The sequence below is a fragment of the Armigeres subalbatus genome, chromosome 3, assembly GCF_024139115.2.
Source record: "Armigeres subalbatus isolate Guangzhou_Male chromosome 3, GZ_Asu_2, whole genome shotgun sequence".
Taxonomy (NCBI): domain Eukaryota; kingdom Metazoa; phylum Arthropoda; class Insecta; order Diptera; family Culicidae; genus Armigeres; species Armigeres subalbatus.
Genome location: NC_085141.1, coordinates 79,147,318 through 79,168,220, shown reverse-complemented (window position 1 = coordinate 79,168,220; position 20,903 = coordinate 79,147,318). Strand labels below are relative to the sequence as shown.

At 40.2% G+C, this 20,903-nt stretch overlaps 3 protein-coding genes, 1 long non-coding RNA gene and 1 pseudogene across 4 annotated transcripts; 3 read left to right on the top strand and 2 right to left on the bottom strand.

The window, feature by feature from the left end:
* Positions 1 to 1,466: 1,466 nt before the first annotated feature.
* Positions 1,467 to 16,437, bottom strand: LOC134219107 (signal recognition particle subunit SRP72). The gene is made up of 4 exons (XM_062697801.1): positions 16,180 to 16,437; positions 3,332 to 3,581; positions 1,772 to 3,262; positions 1,467 to 1,711 (listed from the first exon to the last, which is right to left on the bottom strand). Exons 1-4 carry the CDS (start codon positions 16,286 to 16,288, stop codon positions 1,576 to 1,578), a joined length of 1,986 nt encoding a protein of 661 aa, XP_062553785.1. The 5' UTR covers positions 16,289 to 16,437; the 3' UTR covers positions 1,467 to 1,575.
* Positions 5,830 to 7,128, top strand: LOC134227813 (uncharacterized). The gene is given in 3 exon segments (XM_062709490.1): positions 5,830 to 5,849; positions 5,911 to 6,847; positions 6,849 to 7,128. Coding segments are annotated over 3 exon segments (1,230 nt in total). The 3' UTR covers positions 7,122 to 7,128.
* On the bottom strand, positions 7,271 to 8,376 carry LOC134223220 (uncharacterized; annotated as a pseudogene).
* Positions 9,448 to 11,708, top strand: LOC134219108 (uncharacterized). The gene is made up of 5 exons (XR_009981487.1): positions 9,448 to 9,662; positions 9,730 to 9,885; positions 10,006 to 10,149; positions 10,390 to 11,071; positions 11,132 to 11,708. It is a non-coding gene; the product is annotated as an uncharacterized LOC134219108 (long non-coding RNA).
* Positions 16,438 to 16,992: 555 nt separating the features above from the next.
* On the top strand, positions 16,993 to 17,717 carry LOC134228069 (uncharacterized). Its single transcript, XM_062709842.1, has one exon. The coding sequence runs from the start codon at positions 17,120 to 17,122 to the stop codon at positions 17,588 to 17,590; it is 471 nt and encodes a 156-aa protein (XP_062565826.1). The 5' UTR covers positions 16,993 to 17,119; the 3' UTR covers positions 17,591 to 17,717.
* The last annotated feature ends 3,186 nt before the right edge of the window (positions 17,718 to 20,903 follow it).

Sequence of the window (20,903 nt, the reverse complement as noted above, 5' to 3'; positions counted from 1 at the left end):
GTTCGTCTGGTATAACTTGCGATGATATCTTGAGTTGGTGTGAAACCGTTAAGTAATTCAATATGTATAATCCAAACATGTTGGCCATTTTTATATCAAAAGGGGGATTGTAGTATATTAGACGCGCATTACCGTACAATTTATGATGAAATGCACAATATGTAAACAGTCATTAAATGTGTAGCTCTTGCATTTGTTATGTGTTCGGCAACACTGTTCATGATGATGATTGCTGTTGAGATGGTGACAGCTCAGTCTTATTTAGTCGCAGGCGCGGGCGGACGCGATCTCACAGTGCCCCTAGAGAAATGCCTATCTTTAGGCCCAAACACAGTACATTCAGGAATGGAACATTACACATTTTCACTCAAACATTTGTCACTAACATGTAAGATAAAATGAACGAACGGCACGAACCCACGACCCTGAGATTAAGAGTCTCATGCTCTACCGACTGAGTTAGCCGGGCCCCACGTTGGGAGCCAGTGTAACAGCCCCACGTTACAATTATTTTATACAAACATAATGAAACAAACAATCAATATGTAACAAATAACAAATTAAAATAATGCACGTTCTCTCTTGGTGCCCTAAGAGAGACGGCTAGGTGGTGCCCACTACGGGAAATGACGAGGTTTCATATGAGATTTTGGTCCATCGGTCAAATCCCGCAAATATATTTTTATTGCGTATAGCGCATTTTGTCTACAGCAATTAATTCGCTGTATTCATAGCTGAGCCTTTGTATAGGATTCTTATCCTGAATGCCATTTGGCATCAACGATTCGATGTCTGTGTCTGGAACAAACTTGGAAGAAATCACAACCTGAGACGAGACCTGCAAAGACGCTGCTTCTTTTCTCTTGTTTTGACACTTGTTCTTCTTTTCATCACAGTTGACCATCGAGTTTCAACTGTTTACTTGACAGTTTCACCTAAGCCCCAGATGGACCCTTCTGAGCACAATAAAAGTGTATCCAATTCACGAAACAGTTAATTCATTTTCATAAGGATTTTTATACCGGGAACAAAACACAGCTTTATTACTGATTATTAACAAGCTAAACGGAAGGTTTGGAATACTCGTTAAAGTAAAAAAGTCTTGGTAAAACAAAAATGATGTGGAATATTTTATTTGGGATACCAATACTTTCACTCAAAAAGCTGCTGGTTGCACCTGACAGTTCGTGACAGCAGTTGACTGGCAGCAGCTGAAGCATTTTTTCCTCTTTACAGGTCTCGTCTCAGATCACAACTAAACATTTTATTGCCTACTTTCAGGCTTTCATCTTGGGTTCAGACACAGAAACAACAAATAAAACAGACACAATATAGCACAAACGATATAGACTCGATCGAAGATTTACAACTATTCGAACAAAATAAAACCAACCGTAACATACTTTAAAAAATCTCTCAATCAAACGATAACTTCAGAAATGTCATCCAATAATTTAAGTAACAACTAAGATGCAAATTTTATTCCACATGCAACTGAAACATACTCACCGAAGATGAATTGCTCTTCGTGATCGCGTAAATGTTTGCAAAATCGGTTCATAAATGTACGTCAGCTTAATGTTTTCCCTTCTTCTTCTTGTGCTGACTCTTTCTTGGTAGCTGCCTGGGAGCCGGTCCTGTAGCAGGCATTTCATGTGCAGCCGGTGTGGCCGGTGACTGTTTAGTCTGATTGTAGGACTTGCTCATATCGCTGTAAATTGAGAGGCATGGTTAACTGAAATGTTCGCATGAACCTTCAAGAAAAACTTACTATTGATCAGCCTGTCCGGAGGCCGTTCCTTGGCTACCCTTGATAATTTCCTTCACGCGGCGGTCGCGTTTCTTGCGATAACCGGAGCGTTCGTAGCGTGGCAGCCACCGTTCCGGGTCCGGAACCGCACTAGCATCGTAGTTCTTCGGCAGTTTTCCTTTACGTTTGCGAACGGTTTTCTTCTTTTGCTTGGCAATTTCACTGCTCGGTGTTCCAGGCGATTGATCCGTTTTGCCTGAAGCAGGCATCTTCTTTTTGACAGCCTTAGCAATCATCATCCAGTTAGTTGCTTCCAAAGCATCGATTTCCGAGGCAGTGGTGAGGCTTTCTAACGCAGGAAGTTTTTTGCTGGCTTCCTGTGCCTTTTTCGGATTAAACTGAGCGTACGCGATTACCAATTGTGCAAGAATCTTCATATCGGAAGGATTAGTTCTCAGAAGTTCCTCCAAGCTCTTGGCAGCGGTTTCGGATTCACCTCCTCGGAGATGGAAGCTAGCAGCTTGACGCCACATGTCAGTGAGGTCACCGCCTGCGGTTGACTTGTTCTTTTTGTACCACTCGACGGCATTTTTCAAGATAGTGGAAGCTGAGTTTTTATTATCCAGACCTAGATAAAGAGTAACTAAAGCGGATACTACTCCCGGGCGATACTTGGCTTCTCCAAGAGCTTCTAAAACATCCACAGCTGCTTTTCTATTACCACCCAATAAATTCAATTGAACAATAGCAAACTTAACTTCCAGCTCCTGTTTCGGTTGCTTTTTGGAAAAGTTTTCCAACAACTCGATAGCGTCCTTAAATTTCTTATCTCTTGCTAACTGACTGACGCGGATTAACAAAGATTGGAATTCTAAATCTGGATGCGCATTGCCCAAACGACTGGCTAGCATATGACAATCCGATTGGTTGGTGAAAAACGCTAACAAACAATTGTTGAATGCAATCAGCTTCTTTTGCTTGGAAGTCAATTTATGTTCAGCCTGGTCAGATGTTGCGGCTTTCATTTTCTTTTTCGAATCAAACATGTTCTGATCTTTGTTGATGACCACCAAGTTGTTACTGGCTACCGCTGTCAAAGCGTGGTCATTGGTCTTGTGCTTCAACGCATCGGTGTAGATTGCGGAAGCTTCTTTTGGTTTACCCTGCATCTGCAGACAATAAGCAAGCTGTACCTTAATAATCGCCAGTTCATCCATTATGTCCTCTTCTGTGGCGCCGTCTTCTTCCAAGAACTCCCGACACAACTTCTCACTAGCGCGGAGCTTTCTTTCCGCTTCAGGAAATTGTTGCTTGCCAGCTAGGGCACAGGCTGCATTATACGTAAGCTCGTACGTGTCCTCGCGCAAAACCGGAATCTCTTTCTTGGACCCTTCCACACAGAGGTTGGCGACCACGGCACTCAAATTGGTGGTGCGCTCATCGTCATAATCATCACTGGTATTTTTAATGATATCTTTGTACAGTTCGTAGCATTCATCGTACTTTTCCAGTCTAAAAGTAAAATAATTCAAATGTTTAACAAAACGTGTTTTAGTTGTAAACCGTTTTTATTCATCTTACCGATAAAGAATCTGTGCCATCAGTTCCTTCAAATTTGGTGGTAGTGTTTTGATACCACTATTCTGTATCGTTTTGTAAGCAGCCTCTGGCAGATTCAATCTATACTCACTGTAGGCTCGCTCAAATGTACAATCATACGTTGTTTGCGTACGATCGAGAAACTTGAGCACCTCTTCGAACTTGGACAGCTGAATCAAGCAAACCAGCTTGCATTGCAAAGCTTTGTGCTCACCTTGCTCCAAAGCGAGAACTGAAAAAAAAACAAGATTATTTCGTTTTGATCAGCTGGTGGTAATACACGACAAAGACAATCAGCGAACGACAATTCAAAGAGGCTTCATGGGGCAGCACCAAACGATTTTAATGGTTGGAAAATACTCTATCACGGACGTACTCTACGCCATATTCTGCAGGAACGTTACAAGCCTTCATCAATGTAAAAGCGAAGGCGATGCTATCGTTCAAGACGAACTACAATATCACGATAATACACGAATGCGTAAATAGGGTTAACGTAAAAAAAGAGCTTAAGTGAAAATCTTTTCGACTCCCTTTATTTCTTTGTCTGAAACTCGATTTGTGAAATTGCACAACATATAAAAGATTTCCTTCGGTGGGGTTTGATCCTACGAAACCAGTATGCTAGACATGTGCTTTCCCTACTAAGCTACGAAGGACCTCCATCGTCCTCCGCAGCTCAGAAGACTACTGATGAAATCAAATTTCCAACACCAGGCACATAGCCGAAGTCTCGCAATCAACTTTGATTGTACTGATTGAACTCGAGTAACGATCTCTTGCCTCGTTTGTTTGGTCGGCATGCGATCTGATGACCAATCTGGTAAGATCACACAACCCTACTTCATTGAGCGCAATTGCTGATGAAGCTGTGTGTGGATGCCAGACATAACTAAATACTCATCCTACTCGGTTGGCATTGCACAAAACAATACGTGTGAAAGAGTTGGTTTTAAAAATAGATTGCGAGAGTTCAGCTATGTGCCTGGTGTTGACATTTTGATCTCATCAGTAGCCTTCTGAGCAGCTTAGAACGATGGAAGACCTTCGTAGCTTAGTAGGGAAAGCACTAGACTGGCCCAAAATGCATGAAATTCTGAATTTCAAACCTTGCACCCTTAAATGACAGTTTGGGGGTCCCAGAAGCTCCCCTGAAAATTTCAGCTCATTCGGTCCAGTGGTTGGCGTGCGCAAATGGCTCAAAGTTTGTGTGGGAAAAGTGATCCAAATGTATGGGGAAACACAACCGTTTCAATTTTTTGCTTCTAGATGGCGCTGTAGTCGACGGATTCCTGTTGTGGACAATATGTAGAACCTTTCTTATATAAGGAAGCGACTGGTGAAGACCGGATGTAAATCCCTTTGAATTTGGCCAAGTTATAAGCATCCAAAGTCGAGGGTTTCGAGCGTGTCCCCCAGGGGTGTTTAAAATGAGAGCAACGTACCACCGACCATTGCGGCGGCGATGCAGGCGTATTCGGTGCCGTGCGAAATTAAATGCATGATTATCACGCTATCTCGCGAATCTTTATCCGATTGGTAAATACTTTCCGTACTCTGTACAGTAGTGTAGCTAGAGAGGGTGTGGGTGAATAAGGGGGGGCAAGGGGGGGGATCTTTTTTTAGTAGAAAACACATCCGGGATATTGTTCGATGTTTAATCTCGCAATTTTCTGGCGTCGTTTTATCTTCGAGCTAACACGCTAAAAAAATTTACTAAAAATTGACATAAATTGAAGAACTCTAAATTTGGTCAAGTTTGGTTTATGCTATAGTTTAGAGTTCAATTTTGGAAGCGTGAACGTAAATACACGAAATAATTTAAGTACTTCTTCCATTTATTTTGTTGGCCTCAAATAAAAATATACAGCCATCCAGTTCCAACATAATTGATATGATCCTTCAAAATTACCTCATATTTGGTAGGATCGTTCCTTGTAGAACAATGTTGGACCCATTTTATTATTGCCCCTTTATAGTGACCAATTTCAATATAGGGTATTCAGAAAAATCGATCATTTCAGAAATTTTATTTGTATATAAATTGTAACTCCCAAATCATTAGGCCTATTTGTTGTCCTGCAAGAAAAATGTGCTTCTTGCTTTTGTGAAGTGATATTTGATCGTGCAAGTGGAATACATAAAATGGATTCAAAATCTAAGGAAGAATTAAGTATGGAACTTGTTGTCCCAATTGAAAGTTTTAAAGGTGTAAAGTTGCCTTCAAACGGTGATGTGCTTGGTTGGATGCGTTTTATAATGAAAAATCAACACTTGAGTATAAATCCAGCTGCTAAAACTGAACTTCAATTTTTTTGGGAGAAATATAGAATTCCTCTAATGCAACACTACAATGCTGTTATTGTGTATAAAGATAAAAATCGGAAAATAGCATACACTTTTTCTTCAGTGCTTTTTACTAGCGAAGTCAACAAATGTCATTTGAATATTTTTCCGGCGTTTGTATTTACGTTTCAAAAATGGATGGGCTTAGTGGCGAGTGAGAATTATTCATTTATTTCTAATCTCGATTTTCGAATTAAATCAAGTTTATGTTTTAGATATGTTGATACCGAATATCTGGATGATTTTGAGAACGCCAATCTGGACCAGCTGTCATCGATAAGCTACCGGGACGAACATCCCGTTGAGGAGCTATTCCAGCCTGAAAATCATCAGCACAGCAGCAGCGGGGACGCACTTGATCTGGCAAATGAAATTACTGAGGAACAGATAGAGCCTACGAGAAGTGGATTTGTGATTGCTTCGCACCATCCGGAAGACCAAAATCTCTCTGCAGAAAGTGATCCATTGATTGGCGAAACTGGACATGGTGTTGCAAAAGACAAGTTTGAGGACTGTCTATTTTTCTTCAAAGCAACGTTTCACAGGCGCCTTTATCGTAATCAGTTGCGTCCTCGTGAAGTGCTTAAGCGAGACGTTGGTGCCAATTCGGTCCCAGAATTGTTGAATTTGCTTTGGGCTGTATCAAAAAAGTACGTACATCGACAAGTCGTATTCAACAATGAAGAACCGCGTTGGTCTGATAAGGTGGAGCCTAACCAGGAAGATCTTTCGAGTTTTGTGACACTGCAGGATCCATCTAAGCGAAAAACTTACCTTGTGAATAGCCTTACCCCACGAGTGATAACGACATGGCGAGGTAAATGTATCAAGGTACACATTTATGTGTATTCAACAAGTTTGGAAACAAACACACAATATCAGAGCGTGTTACGTATTCTCACGGCCCCTCGTAATGCAGACCGCGCGGGTGCACATTCAACGAAAGATGATACCATGCTAGCGAATGATCTTCGTGAAAGTCACAAAGACCTTGAAGGACATCACAGCTCTTGGCTTTTATGGGCAAATTTTATCAACTCTTCGCCAGCGCATAAGCACGAACAGCTCAAGAATGCGGCATCGCCGCCAATAGAACTGGCAAAGTATTTCAGATGGACAGGAGTGTCTGAAGCAGCCAGGCTTCAGTCAGTAAGCCAGGCTTCAGTCAGTACATCGGGGAATGAACGTTGCAAATACTGTGAATGATGGATGGATGAATGAAATTAGAGTGATCAAGAAGGATTTAACCCTGGCAATGTCCATCTTACAAGGAGTCGCACAAAGGATTGACGCAATGGAACTCCGGGGATCGGTAGGTGCTGAGCTGTTTACTGCTATGGAAGCCGCTGTACGTCCAGAGGAATCAGACTTAAGTGTTATGCTTGCTGCAAGAGTGACCGATTGTGAAGACATTGATCACGCATAATTTGTTTTTCGAATATTGTTTTGAATAAATGTTTTTTTAAACAAAATTTAAGTTTTCAAAATGTGTTTTTTTTATTTCATACAAAAACAATTTGACAGTTGGATTAACGAGAGAAACCTCGATAGTCCGGCCATACATTTGTCGGATCAGCGGGGATATACTGCGGGTATGTCTCGAGGTATGTATTACAGCGGAATCACGTTAAACTTTATTTTGCACGTATTTTGGTCAAGTCCTTTTTCTGGAATGAAAACACCGCCTGCCAGATAACCACAATGAGAGAAAATCTGCTTGCAAGGATAAACCTTGAAGTAATTTATCGCATCGCAAACCTCAAGTAATACGGCTTTCTTGTGAGACATATTTTCGAGGTAGACCCTTCGTAGGCGTTGTTTGATGAGTCCAAATATTACCTCTATTGGATTAAAAAAGGGCAATATGCTGGCAAAAATATCGGAATTATACCGATCGATCTCAAATAACGTATTATATTTGGATCACAATGTATCCTTGCACCATCCATGATCCATACTGAATGGAATCCTGGGTATCTTTGTACCTGAGCGTTCTGCAGAGCAAAATTTCGACAACATTCGAAGAACTTTTGTCTGGTGAATGTGCCCTCGGTGGTGAAACTATCTAGAATTCCATTTACTCCCAAAAAGCACAAACAGGAAACTCGAGGTTTACGGCAAAATTCCCCTCGATAAACAATCTTGCGACCAATTACCCCGTAACCCTTCTTTCGCAGCATGTCCCGATTGTCAAAGCTAACCTCATCTAGGAACACAAGATTGTAAATATCCCACTCTATGGCCAGTAATTCCTGCATGAACCGCACAATCTCTTCGTCCCTAATTTGAATGGCTCGTCGTTCTAGGGACTTCCAGGTCAGACCTGCGTCGTGAAGTATTGTACATATTGAAGCTGTTGTAATTGTTGTTTTGAATCTCGTTTGGAATTTATGTTTGGCCTCGTCAAGAAACAAGACAGGTTCCTTCATATACAATTTAACGATCCATTCTCTCATCTCGACACCAAACTTTTTGTATGTAATTTTCCGTTGTTTTCTACTGAAGAATCCGTTTGTTTCAAACTTAGAGAACCATTCACAAACAGTTGATAACGATTTCCCGTAGATACGCGCCAACTCTTTCTTGGGAATGCCCAAAAAATAATATCCATAGAGAGCGTGATAGACGGTATTTGCATGTGCATGTCGGTGCCGAACTTGCTGGGTGATAATACTTGCCATCCTTTAAATAATTGCCAAAGAAAAACTATTAACTAGTACAATTTAAATTCTGGCAATTTCGAGTTCAAACAATCTACGGCCGATAACTGTAAATAAATAACAATTGTTTATATTTACGTTCTTGCTGCAGACAACTGACAGATATTTCGATAGTAATGTTCGCTTCGCTAGTACCTACTAGCGAACTTCGGTTTTGTGCTTTAGCGACAATATGAAAACTCATATGTGAATATGTACGTTATGTGGAAGATATTGATTTGGAAAATGTATTGGAGGTAACCACTTTCCCTTCGATGGGACTCGAACCCATGACCCTACAGTACGCTAGACTGGTGCTTTAACCAACTAAGCTACGAAGGACCTCCGTCGGCCTTCGCAACCTAGCGGCTACTGAACGAGCTCGAGATTCCCAAATTGGACGCATAGTCAAATCACTCGCAATCCATTTATCAAGCCAATACTTCCACATGTGTATTGTACACGTCCACATTAGAGGAGCGTGAGTATTTAGAATGTCTGGCGGCTATACACATTCTTCATCAGCAACGGTACTGATCAAGTGAGGTTGTGTAAGCTATTTGTCAGTCGGTCGTCAAGCTCAGACCCGACCGCATTGCGTAGGCAAGAGCACGCAACTCAAGTTCAGTTCAATCAAAGGTAATTGCCTATTTCCGGGGATTAAACCACCCGATTTGGACGTTAATTTACAATGTTATGAAAACTCATATGTGAATATGTACGTTATGTGTATTCGTAGCTTAGTTGGTTAAAGCACCAGTCTAGCGTACTGTAGGGTCATGGGTTCGAGTCCCATCGAAGGGAAAGTGGTTACCTCCAATACATTTTCCAAATCAATATCTTCCACATAACGTACATATTCACATATGAGTTTTCATAACATTGTAAATTAACGTCCAAGTCGGGTGGTTTAATCCTCGGAAATAGGCAATTACCTTTGATTGAACTACAATGCTGTTGTTAAGCTTCTAAAATTATTTAACAAAATGCGAGAAACTATCAAAAAATCTTCTCACGCGGGAGATAAACAGAAAGAGCAAGAGTCTAGTTTCATTAATAATTTGGATCGATTCTTTGACATTGCTCGACGAAATACATTAAATTTGATTAAAAACGATAAGGATAAACAGTTCCTTATTATGCAAAGGGAAGTTGGAAGGAGTTTGCGAGAGTTAAAAAAGGCAAAATCGAAGAAGAACCAACAACGGAACCAGAGCCTTCCTTGGAATCTCAATCAGCTACCAGCGTTTTTACTATTGATGAAGGAGGTAAGAATATAATCAAATAAGATGGTAACTTCTACTATATGTCAATATTTTTATGTCTTGCTTCCAGATGAGAAACCCTCCACTAGTAGAGCGTTTTCCGAGCGAAGTAAATCAAAAATAATGACTCCTATACTAGCTGCTACCCTAGACCGTATTGGACTAAGCGACCGAAATGCAATGTATGTTATTTCTGCGTTTTTAACAAGTGCTGGACTAAACTTAGGTAAGTTCTCCTTAACAGTATTTTTATTGTATTGTTTTTTTCTCCTTGAGTTTAATTTCATTATTTTGATAGTATCTTGTAACTAAAACAAAATCTTTATCAACTTTATCTATTTTTCAGACGATTTTACCGTTAGCAGACAAACAATCTCAAAGGCCCGTGCAGAATACCGCGAAGAGATTGCTCAAAATATCCAAAGCAATTTTGATCTAAATGGACCACTTGTTGTACATTGGGATGAAAAGCTGCTTCAAGATCTCACAGGTAAATGGTAATATATTTGAGTATTTTTTATAGCATTGAAATGTGTTATTCTGTGTTATGATTTTTGGATATCTTCTAACTAAGCATGATTTAAAGTAATCGATAGTTTTTTTTTTGTTATTTGAAATTTCTTTCCTACAATTTTTGATTACATTTGGTTTTTTTTTTTTAAAGAAGCTATTTGTAACATATCTTTAACTTTTTTTTTAAAGAATCTATCTGTTTTTTTTTTCCTTTCAGGTACTGACAAAGTAGAAAGATTGCCAGTTTTGGTATCTTCTGGAGCAAATGTTCAGCTGCTTGGTGTCCCAAAATTGTCTTCTGGAACTGGTGAAAGACAGACAAACGAAGTTTGCAAATTGATGAATGCATGGGAACTAAGCGATCGCATCTGTGCAATGGGATTTGATACAACAGCAGCAAATACAGGAATCAAAAAAGGCGCTTGTACCCTAATCGAGAAGCGGATTGGCAGAGGTCTTTTATGGCTGGTGTGTACACTCAGAAATAAAATAAATCTGTATAGGTTTTAATCATTTTTGACAGATATACTTTACATAGTATAAAAAGTATACTATCTGAAATTATATTTTATACTTGAATGGAATAACGGGAAAATATTTGTGTTAGCATTCTTACTTCAGCAAAACTTTTCTTTTTTCAATTTACTTGATTGTTCTCGTCAGGTTGCCACGTTTTTCATTTTTAAATACCTGCCCAAAAAGATCCAAAAAATCGAACAAATTAAAACTAATATCCGCATCAATAAAAACGTAAGTAACGGTTAATTAAAATCTTGTAAAACAAGATGTTATTCATTCCAATTTATTCCAAATATTTATTCTTTTTGTAGCTCCATCCCGATTCATTCAGCGAGAAGCAGATTAGAAGAAAAAATCACGGCAAATCATGCCCTTACGAAGTAAATTCCATCAATTACGCTTATTTTTGAAAATTTATTCATGGCCTATTCATTCCTCAGGGGATAACATCTACTACTTCAATTATGACACAGCAAACACAGGAACGGGGAGGAGCAGGCACCCCCAAGGTAAACAAGTCGGTCCAGATCATGACCTTTCTAGAAACACAGTCCTTTCTGTCCATGGACACGGCCCATGTGCAACTACCGTTGTTCTTCCGAGAACGAATCGTACCACTGAATCCGCTACATTGGAGAACCATTCGACTTTGCAGCATTCATCACCGGCTGCCTGCGTGCGGAACAATCTCTTATCACCGTTGACACGCAGACGTCTCTAAGAATTAAGATTCCCTTAATCCTCGGTGGAGGATCGCCAAACATGACCAAAGACCGCATCAAGAAAAGCCACACGCATCCACTTTCAGTTGATAACGAAACATCACAAGCATCAGCAATCCGGGAAACGACGGAATTCCAAAAGTGTAGCACAAAGTCAGGCCTGGGACGAGTTCGATACATTCGTTGCGATTCATAATAACATCTACCAGTTTTTCATAATCTGCACGTCTAAATCGATGTATTAAACATTTGCGGTTGTATATAAGCATTTAATAAAAATAATAAAATACTTTTATTTTGAATTTCTTTTCATGCATTACAAAAACAAAACAATAACAAACAAACATAACCTATAAACCATAAGCCATTCCTAAATAAGCTAAACAAGTATAAAGCTAATTTATACTAGCAAACGAATTTCTTAAAGTTATACTAACCCGGTATTCTTGGATAGAATACGAGTTTGGGGTCAACCAGGCGAATAGCCATTTAGCATGACTTTTAATGTAATTAGTATAGATTTTTTCCAGAGTGTAGGCATCATATTGCCGAAGTTTTGATGACAGCAGCTTGGGAAAAACTATTTCCTTCAAAAGCCCCTTCTTCAAGTATTTTTATAAAATTTAAATCGGCATGGCCTACTATGAATGAATCCTTTGATGAAAATATGGTAGACGAAAACATTATTGAGATCCTTGGTGATGAAACACAACATTTGATTGAATTTTTGAAAAACCAACTCAATATTCAACAGCAACGACAAGACTATAAAGAGTTGCTAAATTTATCTTTAGCATTACTTGGTGTGAAAAGAATTAAATTTTCGCCACCAGGAGCACATAGCAATGCCAGATGGATGGCGAAAGCAATATATTGTCTTAAAATATGGCTGTATAGAGCCCAATTTGACATGACCGATGATGAAAGGCGAAAAATTCCAGTAATGTGTGCTTTTATTTTACGAGTTTACATTTGGTCTTGGTTTAAAGCTCCTTTACCCTCATCAGCAGCAAGAAATGATCTAAACCTGGCAAAAAAAATGATAACTTCACGAGATGCATTCCCTGATCAATCAAGAAATGTGTATATGGCTGCGGCTTCAAGATTTGCAAATCATCTATGGTACTTGAGTGAAGAACTAGTCGCTCTGGCTTTTTTCGACCCAGAATCAAAGTTGTTCATTCTCAAAGTTGTTCAACAGCATAGGCAATTTTTTCCAGGTTGCACTCGCTCTGTTATAAAGGAAGGCCTAGCAGTTGAAATAAATAAATAATATAGGTATAAGTGTTGTTTGTTGATAACTTTCTAGTTTTATACAGTTAATAAATTATGCTATAAACATTAAAACTGTTGTTTGAAAAATATATAACTTATATAATATCTCAGGTCTCTCTGTCTTTCTGCCCTTCTGTCTCTCTGTCTGTAACGATTATATCATATCGTTCTAAAATTAATGCAACGGGCATCACGATGTCCGAAAACATCTCGTTACAAATATTTCATGAATTTTGTCTCCCCTTGAAAACTTCAGCTCTTTGGCTTCAGTGGTAAGTCACCCCCTCCCTGTCTAGCTACACTACTGTACAGAGCACGGAAAGTATTTACCAATCGGATAAAAATTCGCGATATTGCGTGATAATCATGCATTTAATTTTGCACGGCACCGAATATGCCTGCATCGCCGCCGCAATGGTCGGTGGTGCGTTGCTCTCATTTTAAACACCCCTGGGGAACACGCTCGACTTTGGATGCTACAGTGAACTCTCCCTTACTCGATATTGAAGGGATCATCGAGTTAGGGAGGTATCGAGATAGGGAACACATTTATATTTGGCCGAATGCCGTTTAGCTGATCAGTTAAAATGTGTTTTTTTATTAAGTGAAGTGAGAAGTAAGATGTTCAATGTGAATGTTGAACAGCGAGAAATGAGAAGTGAGAAATGAGATTTTTTAAATGAGTACAGAGCAGTGAGAAGTGAGTACTGAGAAACGGAAGTGAGTATTGAGTAGTGAGATGTGTGCAGTAATATGTGAGTAGTGGAAAGTGAGAAATGAGAAGTGAGAAGAAAGTGGTGAGAAGTGAGTTGTAATAGTTGCGGAGTGACAAGAAGAATGTGAGTAGTGAGAAAAACAGAAGAAATGAGTGAGAAGGAGAGAAGATAATTATGAGATGAGAAGCGAGATGTTAAGTAGTGAGAAGTGAGTGAAGAGATATAAGTCAGAAGAAGGAAGAGAAAAGAAAGAAGGAAACAGAAATAATATCGTTTTTCACTTCTTGTTCCTCGGTCCTCACTTCTCACTTCTTATTACTCCCTTCTCAAAACTTACTTCTCACTCCTAATTTCTCACTTTTCACTTCTCACTACTTACTTCTGACTTCTCTCTTCGCACATTTTGCTTCTCATCTCCCTTTTCCCACTACTCACGTCTCACTTTGCACTTCTCACTATTAATTTCTCACCTCTCACTTCGCACATCTAATTTCTCTCAACTCATTTTTCACTTCTTACTTCTCACTTGTAACTTCTTATATCTCACTTCTGACTTCTCATTTCTCACTCATCACTTTTCACTTCTAACTTTTCACGTCTCACTTTTCCCTTCTTACTTTTCATTTCTCACTATTCGCTTCGATCTTCGTACTTTTAACTTCTCACTTCTCATTTCCCACTTCTCATTTCTCACTTCTCACTTTCCATCTCTCACTTCTAACTTTTCCTCCCTCACTTCTCATTTCTCACTTTTCGCTTATCACTTTTAACTTCTAACTACGTCGTGCATGTACTTTTTCTGACAACATCGAGTTAGAGAGGTGAAAATGCTTTGAAAAATTACTTCAACTTAGGGAATATTGAGTAAAGGAGATATCGACTTACGGAGGGAGCGCAGTATACTAGATTCAAGGGACTTTGAATTTCATCGAGTTAGAGAAAATATCGAGTTACAGAATATCGAGTTAGGGAAAGTTCACTGTAATAACTTGGCCAATTTCAAAGGGATTTACATCCGGTCTTCACCAGTCGCTTCCTTATATAAACAGGAATCCGTCGACTACAGCGCCACCTAGAAGCAAAAAACTGAAACGGTTGCGTTTCCCCATACATTTGGATCTCTTTTCCCATACAAACTTTGAGCCATTTGCGCACGCCAACCACTGGACCGAATGAGCTGAAATTTTCAGGGGAGCTTCTGAAACCCCCAAACTGTCATTTAAGGGTGCAAGGTTTGAAATTCCAGACTTTTCACTTTTTCCATATAAGCTTGGGCCACTCTAGGAAAGCACCTGTTTAGCGTACTGGTTTCGTACAAAGTACGTTCCTACCGAAGGAAGTTTAGTTAATAGTAATAAAATTCTACTCCAGGTGGCTTATACCCGAAATATAGGCAATTAACTTTGATTGTACTTTATTAGTTGGATAAGAAAAATATTTTGAGCTTTTAGTGGAATGTCTTTACTTATAATTGTAATTGTATTTATCATTTTAACGAGAAGTGTCTTGTAGTCGTACGTATCTTTCAAAGGTACAATCAAGTGGTGGAATTAAATGGGGTTGTACAAACTCGTATTATGACAAGTAAGTTTATTTATTTGTTTAGGCGTCGGCGCCACGAGCCCATGCGTCTGCCTCTGCTGCGATGTTCTGCAAGATTCTAGTCCGGTGCTTGCTTGCAGATTTTGTCTCCGCTTATCAATATGACTTTCATCTCTCAAGATTCTGGTCATATCGGTTTTTGATGGTCTCGCCGATGGCGCTTATTATAGAACGGAAACATCGGTTGATGAATAGTTGCAGTTTCTGTGTGTTTTCTGCTTACCAAGTCTCGCTGGCTTATCACAACAGATTTCACGGTAGAGTTGAATATTTAAAATTTGATGCGTTAATGTAATTGGATCTCCATGTTTCGTAAACTCACAAAGACTTCTTGATCCGTGTTATATAATATGTTAAGACTAGACAAGTGAATTGGGAAGTCACTTGACTTGAACAGGAGTTGAACGTGGTTGAACGTCCAAATGGAAATATTTCAACTTAATTGAAATTAACAAAAGATGGACTTAACTTTTGAAAGTTAATTGAATTCAACTGAGTTAAAGCAAATCACATGCTCAATATAAACGTGGCATTAGCACTTTATTTAGCTTACGTTTTTGATGTTTTGCTTTCTTTATAATGCATTTTATTGTGAATAATTTAATTTTTCATGCGCTCCTAACATCATATGCAATTTCATTGACTGCTGTGTCTCTTTTTCGCTGCAAAGAAATTTGAAAACAACAAGGCCAGTAAACGTCAAATTTCATGAAGAACGAAAGAGAAAGAGATTCGTCCGTGCAGTGCCCTATAGAAACTACCCAAGTAACCATGGAGCTATATATGCCTGCAAATAATACAGCCATTAAAGTTGACTAAGTGGAAAGCCCTTTTACAACCGAAATAATGCTTCATTACTTTAACATGTTGAAATAAAACATAAGTATCGCTGCATTCGTAATGTTGAACTTGTGTATCATTGCTTGACAGTTGATGAATAAATGCATCTTTACATCGTTAAAACTGATCTAATGCAATTAGCATTTAATATGCTAATTTGTAATTGATTACATACAATAATTAATGCTTGGGATGAGGCCTGGATAGGGTCTATAATAGATAATTTTAACGCTCAGTGGAACAAATCCTTCTCCTAGTCACGGTTTGCAACAATACCACCACGCAACGTCAACCACGCAACATATATAAACTAGTCGCGCAACACATACTCACTTTTGTTGGACGACTTGAGGGCCTTCTCGTACTCTCCATTGGATCCTTGCTTATTCAACTCCGTGTACAACTGCCGTATGGTCGTTTCCCGAGCCTCGTTCTTGGCCATGACACAATTCGGTACTGCTTGCACTGTTCACTGCGGAAAAACGTAAAAACCTGGTAAAGTTTAAATGGAATCACAACTTTACTTTTCTAGACGCGTGTCGTATGCGATGGTGATACTTTCGACAAACATGACAACTTGGCAGTGGGTTCGGTCAACTTGGTATATAGGGCACTGCACAGAAACATCTCTTTCTCTTTCGTTCCTCATGAATTTTGACGTTTACTGGCCTTGTTGTTTTCTAAAATCTTTGCAGCGAGAAAGAGACAAAGCAGTCCGTGCAGTGCCCTATAGACATTTCGGTGTTCGAAAGCTTAGGGGCCGTTCAAAAATTACGTCCAAGGTTTGAGGGGGGGAGGGGGGTCAGAGTTTTGTGACAGTTTGTGACAGGGGGAGGGAGGGGGGTTCGTCTTATGTGACGTCCGTCCACAAGAAAAAAATACTGAAAGCATTTTAGAAACAACTTGCATTTTAAAAACATTCAAACTGTTAGTAAGGGACATAACTCACTATGTTATTGTGAAAATAGTGTACAAAAAAGATAAACCACAGTAATCGCTAAAATATAAATGAGACATGTACGTACAGGGGGAGGGGGGGGGTCAATTATTTGTGACAGTTTGTGACAGGAGGGGGGGAGGGGGGTTGAAAATGCCGAAAAACGATGGACGTAATTTTTGAACGATCCCTTATCGAAAAAATGACATCTAGAAACGTCAAAATCACCTGACGATTGTTTTATCTGTTTTGATCGTTTTGATTAAAAATTATTTTAAAGAGATCGATATTTTTCATAAAATTTGGAAACTATATCCAAAGAACATTCCTTTCAAAATGCCGGCAACTCGTGAGGATGTGTGTCAGCTGATGGATAAACTGCTGATCCACTCGCTAGAGTTGATGGAGCAGGAGATAAAGTTGAAAACGACAATCGAAGCCGTGACAAATGATGGACAACTGGACTTGGCCCATACACGGTTCACCAAAGGCAGTCACTCGGTCTCGGCTGTACAGCTGCCAACCGAGGATTACAAGGACTTCAGTGCGCTAAATTCGCTCAGCGAGGATCGCGACGAGCTGGACAATGTGAAGATAGCGTTGGATAACCATCCGGTTGACAAGGAGGCAGGCTATATCGATCCGGTCAGGTGGTTCGGAATTTTAATGCCACCGACTTTGCAGAGTGCGCGAAATAAGTTCTGTCGGGCGCTGGAGTACGTGGTCGAATGTGGTAATGTCCAGATCCAGTTGAGGAATGTTTTGCTCAATTATGAAAAACTTAATAAAATGAAATTAGGAATGTAAGGTTAATCTTTGTCACTTCTACCATTCATTAGTTTGTAAGATTTTGAAATGCATGGAAGTAAATTGGTTTGATAGATATACCGATATTTTTGCATGGAGGATGATATTAATTTGAAAGTTAAGTTTATACACTGTTGTATTCTTTGAAATATAAAAAATTTCTTCGAAATCCTGATATTATTAACTATTTTTTCTCAATATTTCGTTCACTTTCGTAATTTTCTTAAAATTCTATTGTCTTTGAAATGCCTGAACATCTGACTGGAGGTGTGAACCGCCACCGACACACCGACAGTTTTTGCGGTAGTGCACAATTGCTGAAAATTTTATTTAATAACCTTTTTTTCAAGTCGAGTAAAGTACGAGACACTGGAGATGGTCTCACAGTTGAGGTCAAAATAGGGTATCTGTTCCTATATCAATAACAATAACAATAAGGCAATGCGCATATGAAATGCATTGATTTCTCACTCAATAATCAAGAAACATGAGAATAATTATGCTCACCTCACGTAATTTTTAATTGAGAACAATTTGGCAACTTCAAAAATGAAATTATTATCACATTCTAGAAGTATTTGGCAAAAAAACATCATCACCGCCATGTACCTATTTCAATAACATTCAAAAACAGTTAATCCTATGCTTGTACCTTATGCAGGGGTTCATCGAATTCACTCACCCGACGGATTTTGACATTTGAGCGGGTCGTCTTCTCGAACAAAAGTTCATTTTGCGTTCATTATGCGACCCGCTCAAACGTCATAATTTCTTGGGGGAGTTCATTTTGCGTTAGTCTATATCAATAATACTGTTTCCAACATAAAATACGCACACTATTACTTGTCAATCGCTAACGTACCATTCCAGTTCGAGACAGCAGCACGTACGGACGTGTTTTTTTTTTGCTCGCGCATTTTTTCCAACTGTTTTTTCTCGTTCGTTCGCTGTTTACGTTTTCGCTTCGTCGCGTTGGCGTTATTTTCTCCCGGACCCGTCATGGGAGACTCGGTGGCCGATTCGGTCGCTGGAAAAGTGCCTAAGCGCACTGCTCTTGGAGGCGCGGGTAACCCCTCCAAGCAGCTTTTGCAGAGCAACGTGTTCTCGCCGTTGCCGCTTGATGACGCCGGCAATCCGACGAAAAAGAGGAAGAAGCAGCAATCGCAGCTGCCGCAGGTGCAACCGGAGTGGAAGGAGAAGTGCCCGCCCGTGTTTGTGAAGGGCGATCCGCCGGATTTACGCCCAAAAATTCGCCAACTGATCGCTAAGGGGCTGAAATGTACTTTTCGGCTCTGCAGCGAGGGCGTGAAAGTGATGCCGGCAAACAAGGACCATCATCAATCCGTCGTGGAGTTCCTCGAGGTCCACAAGTATGAGTACTACACTCATGACCACCCCGGCATGAAGCCGCTTAAGGCTTTGCTGCGAGGACTCAACGACATAAAGGAGGAAGAGCTCCAAGCAGGACTTGAAAGTTGCGGACTGAAGCCAGTAGCCGTGCACAAGATCGCTCGTCACGACAAAACGAGGAAATATCCCGACCAGCTTTACCTAATCCATCTGGAGTACGGCTCCACTACCTGGAAGGACCTGAAGCTGGTTGGCGTTATCAATTACACCGTCGTTGACTGGGAGCTGAACTTTCCAGCCATCCCGGCTCCCCGTCGTGTGATTCCAACATCGTCGGCACCATCCACCAGCGAATGGCCCCCGCTCCCTCCTCCTGGGTTCCATCGGCAGTCGGAGAACGAAGCCGTCCCATCGGAAGAATCTGCTCCGCTGTACACTCCGGAGCAACTGATGCCGATCTTCGCGCAGCTCGCCACTCGGCTGCGCGGCTGCAAAACCCGCTTCGACCAGGTCTTCACTCTTGGCATGTTCATCATTGAAAATGGCTGCTAGGGTGGGCCTGGTCAACTGGAACGCTTGCTCGCTCAAGAGCAAAATAATTGAGCTGAAGGATTTCCTTGAGGAGAAGGAAATAGACGTGGCGTTCATCACCGAAGCGCACCTAAAACCGGAGTTGAACGTCAACATCCCGGACTTCCACATCGTGCGACTCGAGCGGCCGACCAGGGGAGGCGGTGTGGCCATCGCTCTTCGCTACAACATCAACTGTCGTCTGCTTCCAAGCTTCCAGCTCAGTGTCATCGAGGCCATCGGTGTCGAAATCACCACTTCGGTCGGCACAATCGCCGCTCATCGCGGCGTACTGTCCAACGCAAGCCAAAGCCGGCGATGGATCATCGGCTGCCCTTCGGAGAGACATCGTCAAGCTTACGCGGAGGCAAGGCCAGTATATCATTGCCGGCGACTTGAATGCCAAACATCAAGCCTGGGGCAACAGTCGCGGCAATCGAAACGGCACCATCTGGAGCAACGATATGGAGGAAGGCCACTACACGATCTTGAGCCCGGATTCCTCCACTCGGCGGAGTCGGTCCGGTATCCACGCAACCCTCGACCTATCCAGCTTTCCACGCTCACCATAATGGCGGCTGCTATAAATATTTCTGACAGTAACTGCTTCCGACGCCGATTTGTATTCGACGCTCTCGTATCTAGGCAACTATTTTCACTTTGTTTATTTATTAATCTCAGAGAAAAACTATCTGTACAATCGGGTTTGAAGAATTTCTTCATGTTTAGAACATTTCTCATTACTTATTTGTATTTTGTAGGTTTTTGTGCAAATTGGTCATACTTTCACGAATGTCTGGTGCAGCAGTACCTGGATTTACCAAGGAAACTAAATTGCGAGAAAAGTTACTCAGGCTGAAAAGGGCGGATCCGAGTGCAGATTTAAATACAAATTATTTTGTTTGTAGTTCAAAACTGAATATCTCCGTCTACGAACGGTTTGTAATTTCTGGAGAAATCTTAAATAGAAGAGGATCAAATAGCATAAATTAATTATTTTCTAATGCAATTTATGCAATGTGCAATTACGGAAGAAATCAAGGGACTTGCTCATAGGGAATTGTTATAATAATATAAAGTTATAAAAGAAAATAATGTTTTATATTTTTAGTTATAAAGAATTATTTCAAATACAATCTGGAAATATGTATCAGGGTTTTTTTTTTGGAAATTTCTTGAGCAATTTTAATAATTAACAACTTTTTTATGCAGATTCGTAGCTCTTCAGAAATTATTCATGCTCTATTAAACTTATCTCATAGTACATATAACAAAACTAGTGAAGGATAATCAAACAGAAATTTTAAAAACAAATAGATCTCAAAATGGTGGGGCTTATTGTATCAAAATAATCATTGGATGATCTATTATTTAAAAGAAATTCAAAAACTTG